Genomic DNA, 18679 nt, shown 5'->3' on the forward strand with positions numbered 1-18679 from the left:
TGAATTTCTTACATTTTTTGGAAAAAGTATCCATCTTTAATTGTTTACATTTTTGATTTCTTTCATTAAGAATTTCAGAATATGATTGAATATGATGCTCCTTTTTACATTTGCACTTCGCTCCCAACATTGTCTAATTCACAAACTTCATTCGTCAAACTTTCCTTAGTTGAAAGGATACGTTAACCCGACCTAGAGCTACGGACGAGCGAAGACACTGATTGGTCAACCACCGGTCGCCCCGTAGCGCATATATAAGGTCAGTTTGAGTGGGAAAATTCAAGGTGGCTACGGAGAGATAAATATCGTCTGGCCAACGATAAATAGATTTGTCTCACTAACGATAATCTGTGATCACTGGAAGTGCTATTGCATTGTAAGGTGTTTTCCTGAACGAACTGATATGGGATACATTCATTGGCGCTATGGATTCGGACGCCATTTATTGGACTATTAAGTTTAATATCTTGACTCGTGGGTACCTAAATGTTTAGTATTTTAATATTAATTTAATGCAAATGTATACATATCCAATAATATTAAACAGAAAAAATAAATATATTTAATAAAAATCTTTGATTTAACAAATGTACATTGTCGCGGCTCGGTAAATACGTCAACACTGAAATGAAAATCAGTCTATCATAGGGAAAATTGGGGAATTACACCTCGAAACGGCAAATTGCACAGCGGTGTTATTGTGAATTGGCGTAAATTGAACCAGCGTAAACCGAGGGCTACCTGTATTCTTCTTCTAGTGACTTGAAGTTTCCACGTTAATCAAGGCATCTTTAGCATTAGCACATGGAAATGCAGACGTTGTGAGGAATTTCTCTATATTCAACAAGTTTTTAACAAATGATTGATCTTGCTTGTCAGAAAGAAATGTGAATGCCCTCATGATTGTCAAAGATATCTTGAAATTGTACAGAAACAATCCAATCTTGGTATCAATCACAAAAAATTTGCTTTCTTTAGCTCAGCTAGCATAAACAAATTATCAGATCTATCTTGATGAGAAGAAACAAAATGAAGATGAGAAGCAGAAGGGAAAAGAAGAGAAAGAAAAACAGATTACGCAGTCAAAATTGCAAACCCAAATTGAACAGAAAAGCCTGAAAAAGGATGAGCAAAAGTTAAAAAGAAATCAGAAAAGAATAGGAAAAAAAGCATGTTACTGATGGGAAAATGTTAGAATTGGCAACTGATTGGTTCAAGAAAGCATTGAAAAACAAAAATTTTGAGGAAGTTGAATTAGCTCAAGCAATGTTGACAGGATTTCAAAATATACGAAAAGAAGAAACTCAGAGAAACTTGTAAACATTATGATGGCCTCTTTATTCCTAGACTTGTTACACTGTCTCAGACACAAGATCAGCCTTAGAACATCAATTATTTTCCAAAAATGAATGCATTTCAGATCTACAGTCCCTCATCAGCTTCTTTACAAAACTTCACAAAATTGACACATTTTTCAACCCTAAAATGTACAATGAAATCTCAACATTTGGTAAATTATTGATTACAGATCCAACCATTAGGTATTTAATTAAGTATATTGGAACAATGTCTAGCAATATGATTAAAACAGTAAAACATTACACAACGTTACAATCCAGCCAACTGTTATAAGTATTATGAATAAAAGACACTGTTAAAATAATAAAATGATACACATTAAACAAACTATCATCAACAACACTACAACCAAATAAGTGCCAAATTTGGCATTTATTATTTGGCAAATTTGAAACTTAAAATTGGAGCAATGACATTATATTGGAAGCAAGAGTGGAAGGGAAATGCCCATCCACCTCCCACTGCTACCAATGGCCCCCTTTTTCTCAGTGGCATTTCTATCGTTGTGAGTTATTGATCATTAAAAAGTGACTGTATTTCACATTCTATAGTAAACTTTTGCACTGATGATGTCAGACATTTGAATTTGATATCTCATGCTTTTATGGTCATGATTTATCAAAACATCACTTAACTGTAACATTTTTAGCTTTATTAGTATGAATTTATGCAAACAAAGTTAACAAATCTTGTTAAATATATTCAATTTATTTTTAAAAGTAACTTTTAGGATTAATATTGTATAAGTTTATTCATGTGTCTTAAGTTCATCATTCCTATCATCTAACACTTTCTTTCATGTATCATTTGAATGGAAATGAATATGATATACACTGTTCAGAAACAATATAGCTTGAAATATTAGTTATATTTACTTTATATTTTGCTACAGAAATTAAAAATATTCATAGATAGAATTATTTTTATTATCATTATCAGCTTCACTTCATAATTTTAGTTTTTCTCCTATTTTCAAGTCAATCATAAAATTGACTAACATTTAACAAAATGATTATTATTTGATTGAACATTATCAATTCACTATGAAGATATTCTGTAATTTTTAAATTTTCATGTTACCATAAGTTATTGAAATCAAAAGAAATTTTGATAATACGTAACAAACCCTCGATGTAAACATCATTTTGTAAAATTGTCGCACGTTTAACATTACAATTTTCTTAATTTTTAAGAAAAATATTTCATTTACTACTGAATAATTTCAATTTTTGTGTATATTAAAACCCGTACAATACGGAAATTGAATAAAATGCAACCTACCCGAATGGAGAAAATTCCTCGATTTTCTATTAAAGAAACCTGTTCAAAACGGAACCTGTCAAACCAAAAAAACATTCAGTATTGTGCGATTTCGGTTTAAACAGGTTTTACTGAATATTTTTATATTTATTTTAGAAAGAATAATAAAAAATATCAAGCTTCTCCTTGAATTATCTAGTATTTGTTTGATAGTGATAACCAGTCAGTACCTNTATATATATATAACAATCAGTTATCAATTTTTCAAATCTTTCAACATTTTTTAGTTTTCCTGATATTCAGAATATTCATGATATTAATTTATGCTTAATCATAATTTTTATTTGAACAGTTTACAAATCAATAATAATATAAGCTAATTAGTTAAATAACTAGTTTAGTCAAAAAAAAGTTAAGTTAAATAATCAATAATTAGACTAATGATTATAATTTATGATTAAACTAATATAGACTAGAATAATTAGACTAATGATTATAATTTATGATTAATTTCAACTAAATTAAATTTATAAAAAGTGTCTTAACAATTTGAATATATTCCAAAACGGTTCAAACATATTTTACATAAGCACCAACTTGATCTCCTTCTCTGTGTATGTGGTTTTTCCTTCCACTCATTCCTTTCTCTTTTTAAATGTTTATGTAATACTCAAACTTCCTCCATGTAGCTGTACAATACACACACACACATAGATACACAGGGTTGTTCAAAAATAATGCACTAGAAGGTGCTTCCATGCATAGTACAGTACATATCATATCATAATTTGTGTGTTACATTGTAATAAAAGATTAAATAATATAGTTTTCTAAGTTATTCATTTATTAAGTAATAATAATTAACTGTATGGTACATTTTGATGATTACATGATTTATACTGTAAATTAATTACATGTTTCTCTGACAGCAGCTATATTGTATTGATACATGCATAAGTGCTGTGTGTGGAAGCATCCTCTGGTATGTTTTTTTTGAATGACCCTGAATATCAGTTTCAGTGCAACCCTGCATATGAGGGTTGTACTGAAACTAATGCAAAAGTGGGCATAACTTTATCTACTAACATAGGTCATTCAAACTGCACTTATTAGTAGAGTAACTTTTCCTATATACAAAGGTTCTACTTGATATGGGAACACTGAACTTTGCATTTGATATAGATAGTAGTGAATAGACTTTCATCTATTTACTCCAATGGATTAGTCTTCACAAACATTTAATGAACATAGATGAGGTGAAAGTGGCTGTGTATAAGTGCACTCCTGAATTTTTTCAAAGAGTAATCCAGAGTTGGATTTAATGATGACATACATGCATTGCTTGTAATGGAGACTATATTAAGTAATAGCTTTGTATAAAGGAGAGTTACTCTACCAACAAGTACAATTTGAACAGATATTTTTTATTTACTGACAGAGACTGTCAGTAAATAAAAAATATTTTGCATACTTTTGTATTAGTTTCAGTATAACCCTCATATTATTCAATAAATATATATGATGTTACATACATATCTATATCAATGACAGTTTGTATAATGATAATTTTTATTTAATGAATTTTAATGACTTAATGGTTTTATTATGTAGAAATTTAATATAATTTACATAAATATGTAATGTGAATTTAAAAATAACATTAAGTGAAATAAATATGTTGTAATAGTTTATAACAATATTAATTCAAAATTATTTCATTTTACTTGTTATTTTATAGGTATAGTTGCATTGTGTTTACCAGAGAAACCAACAGTTAAAGCAGCTTCTTCATTTATTGTAAGTGTTTAATCATCATTTAAAAATCTTAGATGATAAAATTTTCTTTTAGTATAAAAGTTTTCTATTAATGTATAGATTACTATATTAACAATTAAATTAATTTTATTTCAAAAAGAATATATTCTGATTGAGTATTTTAAAGAGGAATATAAAATGAAAACATTTTATGTAATATTAAACATTTTTCTATTTTTGTTAACCAATAGTTTTGATTATTTTTATGAAAACAAAACAACTACAAATATCCCTATATAACACAATAGGTACAGTACATTCCGAAAAAGTGCCATGTAATGCAAATCCAATGCTGTACAAAACATAGGTTCCAAAAGTTAGCAGAATTATACTATTATTTTTCATAATTAAGAGAGGCATGTTTATTAAAGCAATTAATAATTAACTAACATTCACAATCAAAAATATTGCATGTTAATATAAATTTTTTTCTTCACTGCTAAACACTGTTAAATGAAGACGTTATTCTAAATATCACTTATGGTAGCTGTTATTACGTACTATGAATGTATGTCTCTTTAATCCGAAATTAAGTTTGGTAGACTATCATTACAGCTTTCAGGTTAGACACTTCTTTTATTGTTTTCACATATGCATTTTGGGCTTATATAAAAGCTAAGCCCCTCTTCAGTGCAATACTACAAATTATTAAAAAAAACAACAATTAGTAACATGACAAAATTTCTCGCGTGTAGGTCATATTTACTGACATAAAACTATCATACTTAAAAATTGTCACACTTATATGATACATATGGTTCTGTCTTCTAAAACCACGGTGTATAACGGGTAACATTGGAAAGATTTTTTAATACAGCCATTAAAAACACCAAAAATACATGTTATGATGTATTTGTCATACACAGTGTTGTATTAGAAAATGGTTAATTTTACTCTCTCTCAGATTTTAAAATTCTAAATTTAGGATATATAGATATATAAATTTAGGAAAAAATTTGAAATATATAGAAATGATTCCGTTCGTTGGAAAAATATAAATTCGGAACGCCAAACAACGGGAAAAAAAAATAAAATGGTGGTTGTCGAGTGTCGAGCAAGGACTTAATAGCTTTGAACAATAAGTTTATGTGCTATTTGGGTAGAGTCGTCTCGGGGAGTGATTTCTCGGGAAGTGCTTGGTTGGGGGTCATGTTTCTGTTGATTTTTTTCTTTCGTTGAGGGAGATGGGAAAATAAACAGAAACACGACCCCCAACCAAGCACTTCCCGAAAAATCACTCCCCGAGGCGACTCTACTCAAATAGCACATAAACTTAACAACCTGTTGCCGGAGCGGGAGACTGACCCCACTCCTGACACCAATTTGTGAACCACCGGGGAGGGGGTAGGTCTCCCGCTTTGGCAACAGGTTGTTCAACCTTCTCACTGTCAGGATGGATTAAATTTTTCTTTTTCCGTTTTTATGGGATTAACTGTTTCGGGTCGAGTGGCAGAGGGAGGAGTGCGTCAGTATGACGACAGGCGATATACGAGCAAACGAGGAGGCAAAATTTAACAAAAAAACAACGATTTATTAGCTGCATGGATATTACAATTACAAATGTCAAGGAAATTTTAGGAGTCCCTAAACCGCAAAGGGCCGAGAGAGAGTTCACAAAAACTTGTTCCATACCTCTTTATGGTTTCTTTTCTTATCCAAGAGGAAAATTGATTTGGAGATCCAGGTGCACTGAATTCCTAAGACACATATATTATCGGATATATTAGTTGTAGAAAACTTTGAGGAAACTTTTGGTTGGCTGCTGATGAACGACTCACCCGAGAAGGGGAAGGAAGGGGTTTTTATAAGTTTGTCGTGGGAGAACGGTCACGTGACCGATTGTTGTGAGGTAAAAGGTACGCAAATGGGTCAAAGTTGTCCCCAGGACCATGCTAACTATCAACTTAGCAGTTGGAATGTGGGATTAGTTTCGAAATGAATGGATGTTTACTTCAGCAGGAAGGAAAAAATTTTTTTCCTGTTAGGTTTCACTTTAGGTTAAAGGAAAATTTAATTAGATTTTTAGGCAAATACGGGACAGTTAATCGGCAAATAATCGGTAAAAATTCCGGATCTCACAAATGAAAATATATTGTGAAATTATGTATGTATTCTCTTGAAAATTATTTTAATATTACTATACTGCTTGTAATTAACCTGTAAAACAATGATAATTACAGTTACTGCAATGTTATGTTGTATAAAATACACATTCTTTAAAAGTTGTACTTATATAAGATTTTATGAGCACATGTTGAAAAATATAAAAGTGAGTATGTATCATATTATATTATTGTTTTATTGGAATATGTGATGTTATGGAGGAAAAAATTGTAAAACTATTAATATATTAGGTTTTCCGTATGAATGTTTGGAAAGTGTATTTTTGGTGTTTTTAATGGCTGTATTAAAAAATCTTTCCAATGTTACCCGTTATACACCATGGTTTTAGAAGACAGAACCGTACGTATCATATAAGTGCGACAATTTTTAAGTATGATAGTTTTATGTCAGTAAATATGACCTACACGCGAGAAATTTTGTCATGTTACTAATTGTTGTTTTTTTTAATAATTTGTAGTATTGCACTGAAGAGGGGCTTAGCTTTTATATAAGCCCAAAATGCATATGTGAAAACAGTAAAAGAAGTGTCTAACCTTAAAGCTGTAATGATAGTCTACCAAACTTAATTTCTGATTAAAGAGACATATATTCATAGAAGACGTTATTCTTTTTGGTAAAATATTGTTCTCTTCTGAGTTTTCCTGTTGACCTTAATCTGAATATCAACATGTTGATTTTTCACTACTTTTTTCATAAAATCTGATATTTTCATTTGCTTGTGTTTGCCTAAGAGATCTTAAAATATTTAAACTTTTTATGTAATAACTTTTAATTTAATTGATAGAAATAAAACACAGCTTTCATTTATTCATTTAGAGCAATGTTTTTAATCTTTTTCTCATTGTGGACTGTTAAAATTATGGAAAGAGAAAGAAGAAGTATCAACTTGAGGTGTTTGCACTTAAAAATTGTGACATTTTGTATGGGGGATTTTTCCAATTCTCAAACTATGTTAGAGCAAAACCATGTTGTGCAAATACCATATTGTATGAGAATACCTGTATATGATTAAATAATAATTAAATTACATTATCTTTTATATTAGTTAATGATATAGTTAATATCCATCATTAGAAGTTTCACAAATTAAATTGCTTCATTGATGTATGTTCAAATCATACTAACAATGTATAATACACTCATTGCCATAAAAATTAGCACATCAAGGAGTTGTTGGAATCGAACAAAATTGTACATGTGTGAATGTAACAGTGATATAAATGATTATAAAATGAAAGCAAAAGAATTATTTATTGCAGGAAAAACTACAAATGAAAGACCCTGTTGGCCATTTTTAGCATGAATATACAATGTGATGTGGATGGGCATGGAGGCATATTGGTGTAGTATGGTGTCCTATGGCATCTCAGTCTACAGTGGCTGAAAGCTATCTTCCAGTTTGGCTGAACTCTTAGACTGTCTAACTTGGCATCCAGGTGATCCAAGACATGTTCAATCAGTGACAAATCTACACCTTTGCTGTGTGTGGTCAAGCATTGTCCTGTTGGCTTTTGAGAGACCTACCACTAGATGCAACACATGGCTGCAGGATGTCACTAACATACCACTCTACTATCATGGTTCCTTGGATCACTACTAGAGAACTACCACAGCTGTCATGTCATATGTGATGGCATTCCTAACCATCACAACAGCTATGGGGTGGTGTGATGCTATATAGCATAGGCAGGATTGAGGCATTTATCACAAGGCCTCCATACACAAACAAGGCCACAAACAAATCAAACTGAATGTGGATTCGTCACTGTAGACAACCTGGTTTCATTCTGTTGCAATCAAATTCCATCAGAAGCGATACCACTCCAAACAGAGGCAATGGTAGGTGGTGTCAATGGTAGCACATGTAATGGCTGCTGCAATACAAAATGTTCTTCACCCAGGTGCCTCAAAATGGTACAGACAGACATGGGCCTGTAATGATGGCACCACCTGTGTTTAGATGGTAGACAATGATATGGTTGGCTATGTACATGCTTGTCAGAGGTCCAGGTGGTCCTCTCAGCTGGTGGTCTAATGAGGGAATCTTAAGCCTTGGCATGGTGTTTGCAAGCTCTCTCTTGTCCGCTGTCCCAACACCACCTCACAGTATTGTCAGAATGGTCTAGGTGGTGGGCTATTTGCATGATGACCATCCAGCTTTTCTCAACCCAATGATCCTTCCACTCTCAAACTTGGTTAGTTCTTCATATGGTCTTTGATTGCAATGAAAGGCATCTCTAGTGACACAGCATCCCTCTGCAACAGGTAAATTACAGACAGGATGCCTTTAATACATTTTTCTTATAGGTCAAGGGGTATGCACTTTAACCTCTGCTGGCATTATGTGATGAGCCATTACACTATAACTAATCATTTCCATATCTGCTTGAGAGTTATTGCATGCCAACTTTTGTAGTGATATGACAACAACTCCTTGATGTGCTAGTTTTATGGCAATGATTGTATAATTCCTCATATTGTGTGTGTGTGTGTGTATACACTAATACTTTTATGATATGTATACTTTTGATTTCTAAAGTAGTCAGGTCTTTCAAGTGTTTTATAATCTTCATAATTTTTTTTCTATTAGGCTGAATTTATTAATCGTAGCAGAGAAGTATCAGCTATGCTGAATGTTGTAAATAATCATGGTGAATTTCTAGTTGGACAAGTGTTAAAAGTATATACTATGTTTACTAATAATTATTTTTCTAAACAATTTTATTTGTTTAAACAATTTTTTTAAATTAAATAAATAGGTGATTGGTGGGGAAGCACCCAGATCAATGGTAGAACATATGCCTGATATATTAATGGCTTTAAATAAAAAGTATTTTGATAACTTGTGTCGCTGGATGTCAACTTTCTTACAGCAACAAGATTTTCCTTCTCAACATGTATCTCCTGTCCAAAAAGAACATTTTACTCGTATGGTATTAAGGTAAGATTTTGCTTGAATCAGTGTAAAAAATTTATATGTTGGTTTAAACATATACAACTGTAGATGGAAAATAATTTCTTCAACACATACAATGAATCATTGTCACAGATAAACAAACATTAATCCATAGAATTTAAAATATCTATGAACTAATTGATAGATTTTAGTGAAATTTGGTAGAAAGAAAGATAAAAATTTGATAAATAATGCAAAACTTGTATAACAGTGTTTGTTAAATATTTATGGAAATTGAATATAAATTGATAAAAGTATCCTGAACAGAAATTTAGAATCTCGTTAGTCAGTGTGATCATGCTTACGGCTTTTCATACCATGCAATAAATATTCATCAAGTAAAAAGTTGATTTGCTATACCAACCCATTCATACATAAAATTTTCAGTTTCAAAGAAATCTCAATTAATGATACATTACAAACCGATATTATATAATCAATAAAAATTTGTTTCTGAAATAAGATATTTGGAAAAAAATGCACACTTCTAATGTAATATAATTCAGAAGTTAATGTAAAATTGTAAAAGTATAATACAGATGATCCTCTACTTTTGTTCCTAATTGGTTCCTGAAATGTGTATGAAAGTTGAAATATATGAAAGTAGAGCAATGTACAAAAAAGAAAAAAAACATCCAAAAGGGTTTTCAATATATTTATTTTTTATTGATTAGAATCTGGTGTTTCTTAATAAATTTGCCAAGAGAATTGAATTGTACTCTTCTTTTTATTAATCAATCTCTGGCTTGATTTTGTATGCCATCTATTAGCATAGACCAATGATAAGCCCAGAATTGTTCAATTGGTCAGAATTGGAATGTGTTTGGAGAAATGTTTTCTTTGGGCATAAAATTGATGATTGACTCATGTTTACTAGCGTCTGAAGTGTAGTGAGCAGTAGTTGGATAAAGTCAAAAATATATCCTTTGTTGTTTGGGTAGTATTTTTGGATATAAGAAATCAGTCTTGTCTTAATGCAATCAGTTATGTATTTTGGCTTTTGGGTCTTTTTGACTTCATACAATATGGCTTTGTTGGTCCTTTTGGTCCAATTGTAAGCCAGACCAGCAACTTTTGTCCAGATTTTGCTTTGCAGTGCAATCTTTTCTTTTCATTAGTATAGGATGAGCTGACAGGAAAGGGTAATAACTCTTGTTGTCCATGATTACATCTATAGTGCCTTCAAAAAGAGTGGACAATTGCTGCTGTTGCCTCCATTTTTGACAGATTTCATTTTTGGTGCATACTTTTGTCTTCTCACTGACATATCCCATATCAAACACTATTCTCTTCATACTTTTGTCTGTTATCCCATGTCCTATGTTGAAACTGAGACCATCTTTGGCATTGAGGATAAGCTTCAGATTGTGTCTTTGTTGTCCAATTGCATTTTTGGTCACTCAGAACCTGGCTAGACTAGGAAAAGGTTGTGACAGCAGTAAAATTCTACTCTCATACTGTACATGCATCTGAATCCAAGACGTATTTAAATCTGTACACTTATTTTCACAAACTTTTATATCTTTATTTATTTTATATTTCAATAGTTGGGATATGTCTCAAAATATGTGGAAATACATGCAACCATCTAATTTGATAATTAATTCATATATATGGGTTAATTATCTTTACATGTATCTTTACATTTTTTGAGAATTATTACTAATTAAGATAAATATTGAGGATTATTACTATTTGGGACATATATTGAAGATTATTATAGATGGAAATGTATGTATGTATATATAAATTTTCATCTTTATAATAACTTAGTTTCTTAAATTTAAGAAACTAAGTTATTATAAAGATGAAAATTGGTTGGTTTTTGTTTTTGGTACAAATATATTGAGAATCAATGTTATTGTATTTCAATTTATCTGTGAACATCACGCAACTTTTATTATTTCAAGATTTTGAACTAATGTCTCCTATATTAAATCACAAAAACAGTCCTTTGAAAACAAATAGGTGGAGTAAAATACATTAGTTTTGAAGAATTTAATCTTTTCTCATTAATCTACTGGAAATAATTCTCAATGAAACACTTCTCTCTCTAATAGAGAGAAATTCTAAAGAGAGATATCTGTTTGTTTTTTTTTTATAAAGTTAAAAATTGATTTAAAACCAAATGGCATTTTTACGATGTAAAGGCTAGGCTTTTATTTGATTGTTGATAGTCTTCAAAGCCTAGATATTGCATGTAAATGGCATTGAGCTCTGATAACCTTATATCATCAGAATTTTTATTATTTACAATTTTGATCTTTGTAATTCCTGGTGTTAATCTACATATTTTCAAAAGAATATTTGTAGCTAACTTGATTTGATGCAAGAATTTAAGAGTTGATTGCTCAGCTACTATTTGTTGTTGAGAGCTAAAATAAACAAAAGTTCACAGTTGCTTTTACACAATTTTCTAAATAGTTTTCTTAGAATTATTACATAGAGGAAGAGAAAATTCAAGTAGGAATATATAATTATATCAGTTAAGCATGGATTGACACATACAATGAACTAGAAGTGAGGTGTGCACATATGTGCCTTTGATGATTTGATGAAAACTGCAGTTTTTGATAAATATTTCCATGCATAAAGGACTTCCATCTTTTTAAAGACATTCATAGTAAGGCTAAAGTGTACATAATTGTAAGCTGAAATTAGTTATAGGTTATAACCACCTAGTTTGAAATTTGCTTTCAAACATGACTAACAAGCAGGTTATTCATGTGAAATTACAGTACCTTTTTAATATTTTTTATTTTATTTAAATATGATACAGAATGCTCCTAGTATAATTTAAAAAGCTAATTGTAACTGAGAAATTCTCAGTCTGTCAGAAATCTTATGGTTTTGCTGAAACCAAATCTGAAAACATTAGTTGTTTCTTGTATATTGTATGTCTAATGTTAGGGTATGAATGTAGACACACTTTAACTTTGTATCCAATTAACTTGGATACAAAGTATGCCCATATTGCAGTTTGAGATTTATACTATTCTATCCTTGTCAGTTTCTTCCATTTTGCTTCATACTAACTTAAAGCAGATGTATCTAAATAACTCCAATCCAGACATTTATAAGCAGCTATTTGTAGATATTTGTCACAGAAGTGTTCTACAGAATAAAAGGAATGCTAAAGTCACAGAACAACTCTGTTGGTATGAAGAAAAATCTCTTCAAAAGTTTTGAGGATGACCTTGTACAGTTCTGAAACTTGGACATGGAGGGGGAAAAAAGGCAAAACTACCAGCCTTTGAAATGTGGTGCTGGAGGTGAAGGTAGAAGGTAGCTAGGACTGAAAAATTGTCCAATCTGCAGCTTTAAGAGAGAACAAGAGAAACCAGAAGCATTCTTAACACTATAAATAAACAAAGAAACAACAAGATAGGACATCTATTAAGATATTTAGAATGGATGATGATATTTGAGAAAATGATAGAGAAGATATAGTAAAAGATAGAACACATTACAGCTAGATTAAGCAACTGGCACTAAATAGATATGAATGATGGACTTGATGTGCCCACCAATCCTTGGGTTGAAGAGCAAAGAGAGAGAAGAAAAGTTTAGTTCCAAAACTATTTTCATTTTTGATTAGTAGGAAGTTATCAATTGAGTTATGATGGTATTTTTTAATTTTATATTAATTTAATATTTTATTTAAAATTTCTTATTCAGTTCCTTTTTATCTAAAAGATACTGTTTTCACATGGTATACTTTTTTAAAATGAATTACAGTGTGAGAATCTGGTGGGTAAGAAACACCTTTTCTTACTGGTTTGGTGTCAGACTGGAAAGATCTGCCCCCACAGTGTCACTAGGATGGGTTTTTAGTATTGTAAAATTTGGAAACAGAGTTCATAGGAACTACCTGTTTGTTTTTCCTGACACCAGCCTAATTAGAGCATTAGGCATGCTAATGAATAAATTAATACACTTTTCTGAGAAGGAGGAATTGTAGATCTGTGATAAGATATTGGTGTGGAGTTGAACTTATTAACAAGACCATTATTCAAATCAACAAAACAAAAATTTATTAGAGATAAAATATAACTGAGAACAAAATCGACACAAGAGGTATTAGATCCCTATTTAACTGCGTGAGAGAGAGTTTACATTAAATAAAACTTATACTACCTCGATAGTAGATTGGGATAGCAGTCTTCTACTTCAGGAAAGGACGGCAGCTTTCGGTAGCAAATGATGATTGTGGAGGAGGATGAAGATCAAAGTGGAAACTGTTGGGCACACAGAGTAAATCTTCCTAATCTTCCTTCGAGAGAGTCAGGGTTTGGAGCACTAGAGAAAATTTTGGAGAACTCCCAAATCAGGGAAAATCGCTCTTTTTATCAAACTTTTAAACCAATAGGAATCCTGGATTTTTGTTTGTAAACAGGATGTGAAGAGCAGTAAATATCCAAATGGTTGTCAAGATTAGCAATAGGAACAGGAGAAAGGGAAGTTCAATTTCCCCCTTTCATACAAAAGTGACAAATGTGGTTTCCATTAGTGTAAACTACATGTAGAAGAAGAGACATTAATTTTCTCAGGGTAATTAAATAACAATTTGGAGGGAGTAGTAATTTTACTCCCTCGTTCTTTTCATCAAAAAAAAAAAAAATTGGTTAGTCCCCCTTTTTAAGGAAAGGTCTCCAATTTAGATTAGGGTCAGTTTCTAGCTTGTTGTATTAAACTCCATAATTAATTATATTAATTGTATAATTTCCATTTTGATTCTTACATCAGCATAGCATACATGTCCATTTACAGTTATTTTATATATATGCATATACAGTAGAGCGTCAATTTTCCGAATCAATTGGGGACTGGGGTTGTTCGTATAACTGATATTTCGGATAACCGATTTATGTACGAAAAAATAATTTAACGTATCCGATGTTGAAATTTTTCTCCGTTGCGTGTCGCTTTGCGTTGAATTTTTGCCGATGTTAAGCCTAACAAAGACTATTGTATCGTTAAAAACTATTTTTTTATTTTGTAGAAACAAAATAAATATATTGAAAAATATAAAAACAATACAAAATTATACTTCAGAAGTTAATTTAGTATCAAAAACATAAAATATTTGAGTAGCCCAAGACATAGCCAAAGATTGAATCTCCACAGCACTGGCGAAAATTTAAATTTGCCAACTGGAAATCTTTCGGATGATTGACGTTTCGGATGATTGACTTTCGGAAAATCGACGCTCTACTGTATTTTCATATTGATCTCAACAAACTTGCATATCAGTTAAAATATAAAAACAAAGAAACTTTCAAATATTATTTCAAGTATAAATATTTTAAAATTATTAATTTATTAAAAGAAAAACGAAATTAAATTTTTTTAAATATCATGAAATAAATTTTTTAAATGATGATATTTTTTTATTGCAGAGAAAGAAGCAATAAAAGGAAATTAAAGGAAACTGTTAGTGAGTTTAGCTTGATCTGCAGAGGACTGATAGGAAGTGAATATGCAGCTAAAACTACAGGTCTAACTTAAAATACTTAGTAATAAACTAAATTTGATATAAATATATTTGTAAAAAACAAGAACATATATTATGAATTTTGACTGATTACTATAATTTATCGTGTTAAATATCAAGTAATATTAATTTTAAATTTATTATACATCATCTAAGATATGAAATTTTTAGAAGATTTTATTGACAAAAATCATATTTGATTAATTTATGAATATAAAACTAATATAAACTGATTAGTTAAAAACGATTTTATAAAAAGAAAATTAGTGTAATGAAAATCAAATTTGTAATTAGTTTGATCTTTTCTTTTATTTTTATTGAAATCAATATGAAGAAACTATTTGTTGTAAAAACTTTTTGATTTTTCTTTATTTTGCAACTCAGGATATAATAATATATATAATTATTTTGTAATTTTTGCAAATTGTAACCAGTTTTAATGATCTTTATATAAAAATATGAATGAAGATGTAATCTCCTGTTAAGAAAAAAAAAAAGATATTTTTAAAAATGTTTCATTATATGAATTACAATCAAATTCTTATTCAAATTTATAATTGGAATCTAACTGATGCCATTTGTCCCAATCTTCATTATTAAATCTGTTGTTTACATTGTATGTTATATGACAGATAATCTTATAAGATTTGTAAAATTAAATATATTTTTAATGTAATCAAAAAAAAATTCTTTATTAAAATACACATTCTTGTGCTGGATGAAAATAATTAACATTATAAGAATAGTAATAATCAACTAGATGGTCTATGGTAAGAGAGAGATTCTTCCAATAACAAGATTTGATTATAATCCAAACACTTTTATGCCAGTTTGTATATAAATCCAGTCCAATTTACATATATGTTCTTTATTTTATGATTAGTTAAAAACGATTTTATAAATCTGCAGAGGACTGATAGGAAGTGAATATGCAGCTGTGAAATGTTGTGGCTGTGAAATGTTAACATTTTCACAAAAGCATGCACATACGTACGTACGTATGCTCGCCGACCTGGTGGAGTTTGGGGACTTAAAATCTCACTTCTCGGACACCACTGTAAGTTTGCCAATTGGGGGAGGAGAGTTTTTATTCACTACCGTCAGGATGGCTTAAGGTCTATTCGTATGTGGGTGGCAGTTTTGAGGAGGCAGGAAAGACAAGTGTTTCACAAAGAAACAGTTTATTTTTGACAAATATGCTTACATAAAATTATCAAGATCCTGGGTTCAGAGTTCTGTGAGTTGTCTTCAGAAGTTCCTTTCCTTTCGTTCCAATGCTGACAGGGCTCCAGAGCAGCAACACTTTAATGTTCTTAGTCGGGAGAAACAGCACCAAAAAAAAAAAAAAAAAGGATGAGCAGTGAGTGAACGAACACCACAAGTAGACTAGAGGAGGCCATGAGACTTGATGTTGGAGTTTTTTTATAAGTTTTTCATGATCAAATCGTCGCTAATTGGATGGACTTTTCTTCCGCGCTTTCTAATTGGTCTTCCATCTGTCTCCAGGTGTAAATGGAGCTCCATGTCAGTCGCAGGAAAGGTTGGCTATAGCTGATCTATTCGACACCTTCCCTTAGACTCTGGTCGTGTGTAATCTATGATTATATCACCCATGCTCATCCTGATATTTTTCTAGTTTCGTTTTGCTTTCTAAACTGCGTCTTAATGTTTTAAATTTTAAATTTTCTTTAATCAAAATTTTGCTTTTCCTGTTATTCTCTATGAGCATTGATGTCAAAGTCCTGTGTTGCTAATTTGACACTTTTACAACTTGTTTTCTTTACTGTCAATCTTAACTTGCTTACTTCTTCTTTGGCTTTAGTCCCACTTAACAGCAGGGTCCAGCACACCTGGATTTTATTTTGAATCTCCATTTGACCCAATCATGGGCTTGGTCTGGGTGTAGGTCCACAGTTTGCAGGTCATGGTGTAGCATGTTAGCCGCATCCTGGTTTGCAGTGAGCTTGAGGAGGTCGCAGATCCGATGGTCTAAGACATGCTCAAACAACTTCATAGTTTGCGAAAGAAGTCTGTTCGGACAGTAGTTTGAGCACTCGGCCAGACTGCTTTTCTCTTTCCAGAAAGGCAGTCTGTTACTGTTGATCTTAACAAATTTTACATTTTTAAATAAATCAGATAAGTCTGTCCAAGAGAGATCTTCATTTATTTTGCATTCCAGACTACACATATGTGTATGTGTAGTCTGGAATGCAAAATAAATGAAGATCCCTCTTGGACAGACTTGTCTTTGATTTATTTAATAATAATCCAGTCATCGGATGGAAAAATTCAACAAAAAAAATTTTTGCATTTTTTTTTCTCTTTGTTAACGCTATTTCCAGGCCTCACACATACATACATACTTCATACATGCATGCATGCAAGGCAAACATATACACAGTATTTTTTTATGTACAAGAATAACCATTAATAAAGCCAACTTTTAAAAGTATTGTGTCTAGGAGAATACAATGGTGAATATACAGTGATGGACAAAAGTATTGGTGCACAATCAATTTTTAAATTTTCTTATAATAAATTTAATAATAAAAAAAAACTTGTAGCACTGAAATTTTCACATAATAGTTAGATGTTATTCATCACATAATAACACTGAATAAAAATATTATGTATTTTTGGCTTTGAAAACTTACAAAGAATATTTATATACACGATTTGAATGGACAAAAGTATTGACACAGTGATGATATTTAAACAGATTAGTTTTATCCATGTCATTTTTGTGCCCATTATGGTAGATATACGAAATCCAATTTTTAACCTTATCAGGTATGAAAATTATTGTTGTTTCAATTTAGTTGTTACACTGTTGTTACCAAAATGAATAGCAGAGGTACTGAAACAACAATAGAAAGAAGAAAAATCACAATTTTTGTAGTGTGAGATTTGCCGATTGGGGAGAAAGTGTCGCGACAGTCGAGCGGTCAGCACTGTCGTGTGGGAGTGAAAAAACTTACTGAGACAGGTTCTCCATCGCAAACTATTTATTAAATATAAAAATTTCGCTTACAACTACTGTTTTACTTCAGCGTAAGGCCTATCCGTAGAGTGAATCAGTTCGTAAATAAAGTTCAATCTTTTTTACGATCATCTCTCCTTTTGGCGAAGATGATGGGGGAAAACGTAGTCTCCGGGGCGCACAGCATAACTTGAAGGGGTGATTCTCGTAGCAGATTACCCTTGGCGAAACTTGCCGGGACGGGATGGCGAAAACTTCTTTCGGAACGACGACCAAGTTTCCGTTGTTGAACCGCAGGAAAAATCCAGAAGCGGAGCACACCGAACTTAGAACCAAGAACGTCACATCCTTTTTTTGCGCGATTTTTATAAGTTTTTTCTGAGTCCCAGATCGAACATTCCAATAGGTCGATGTCGACTTTCCCCCGTTCTCCAATTGGTCCCCCTCGTTACGAATTGTAACGGGATCGGAGCCCAGATCGCGGGTTGAGTCAACTCCGATTGACAATTTGATTCCTATCGAAGACGTTCGATCTAAGTACTCAAATTCATCCATTGTTTTAACCTGAGTAGTTCGACTTTCTTAGAAGTTTTTACAGATATGTCCTTATATGGACATAAAATATTCATTTTGCGTTTGACGGTTTCTTTTTACAATAAGATTAATAATTATAAAATTTTTTTCATGCGAA

The 18679-nt window shown here is 31.4% G+C and overlaps 1 protein-coding gene across 1 annotated transcript in view; it reads left to right on the forward strand.

Moving 5' to 3' along the window:
* LOC111617798 (importin-13-like) overlaps positions 1-15142 on the forward strand; it is a 58660-nt gene extending 43518 nt beyond the window's left edge. The window contains exons 18-22 of the mRNA XM_023359101.1: positions 1005-1173; positions 4358-4416; positions 9149-9238; positions 9318-9499; positions 14914-15142. Coding sequence (XP_023214869.1) covers positions 1005-1173; positions 4358-4416; positions 9149-9238; positions 9318-9499; positions 14914-15022 — 609 coding nt within the window. The 3' untranslated portion in view covers positions 15023-15142. The remainder of the gene's footprint in view (positions 1-1004; positions 1174-4357; positions 4417-9148; positions 9239-9317; positions 9500-14913) is intronic.
* Positions 15143-18679: the final 3537 nt, after the last annotated feature.

The sequence above is a fragment of the Centruroides sculpturatus genome, unplaced genomic scaffold (assembly GCF_000671375.1).
Source record: "Centruroides sculpturatus isolate CEXI.00-Female unplaced genomic scaffold, Cexi_2.0 scaffold277, whole genome shotgun sequence".
Classification (NCBI taxonomy): Eukaryota; Metazoa; Arthropoda; class Arachnida; order Scorpiones; family Buthidae; genus Centruroides; species Centruroides sculpturatus.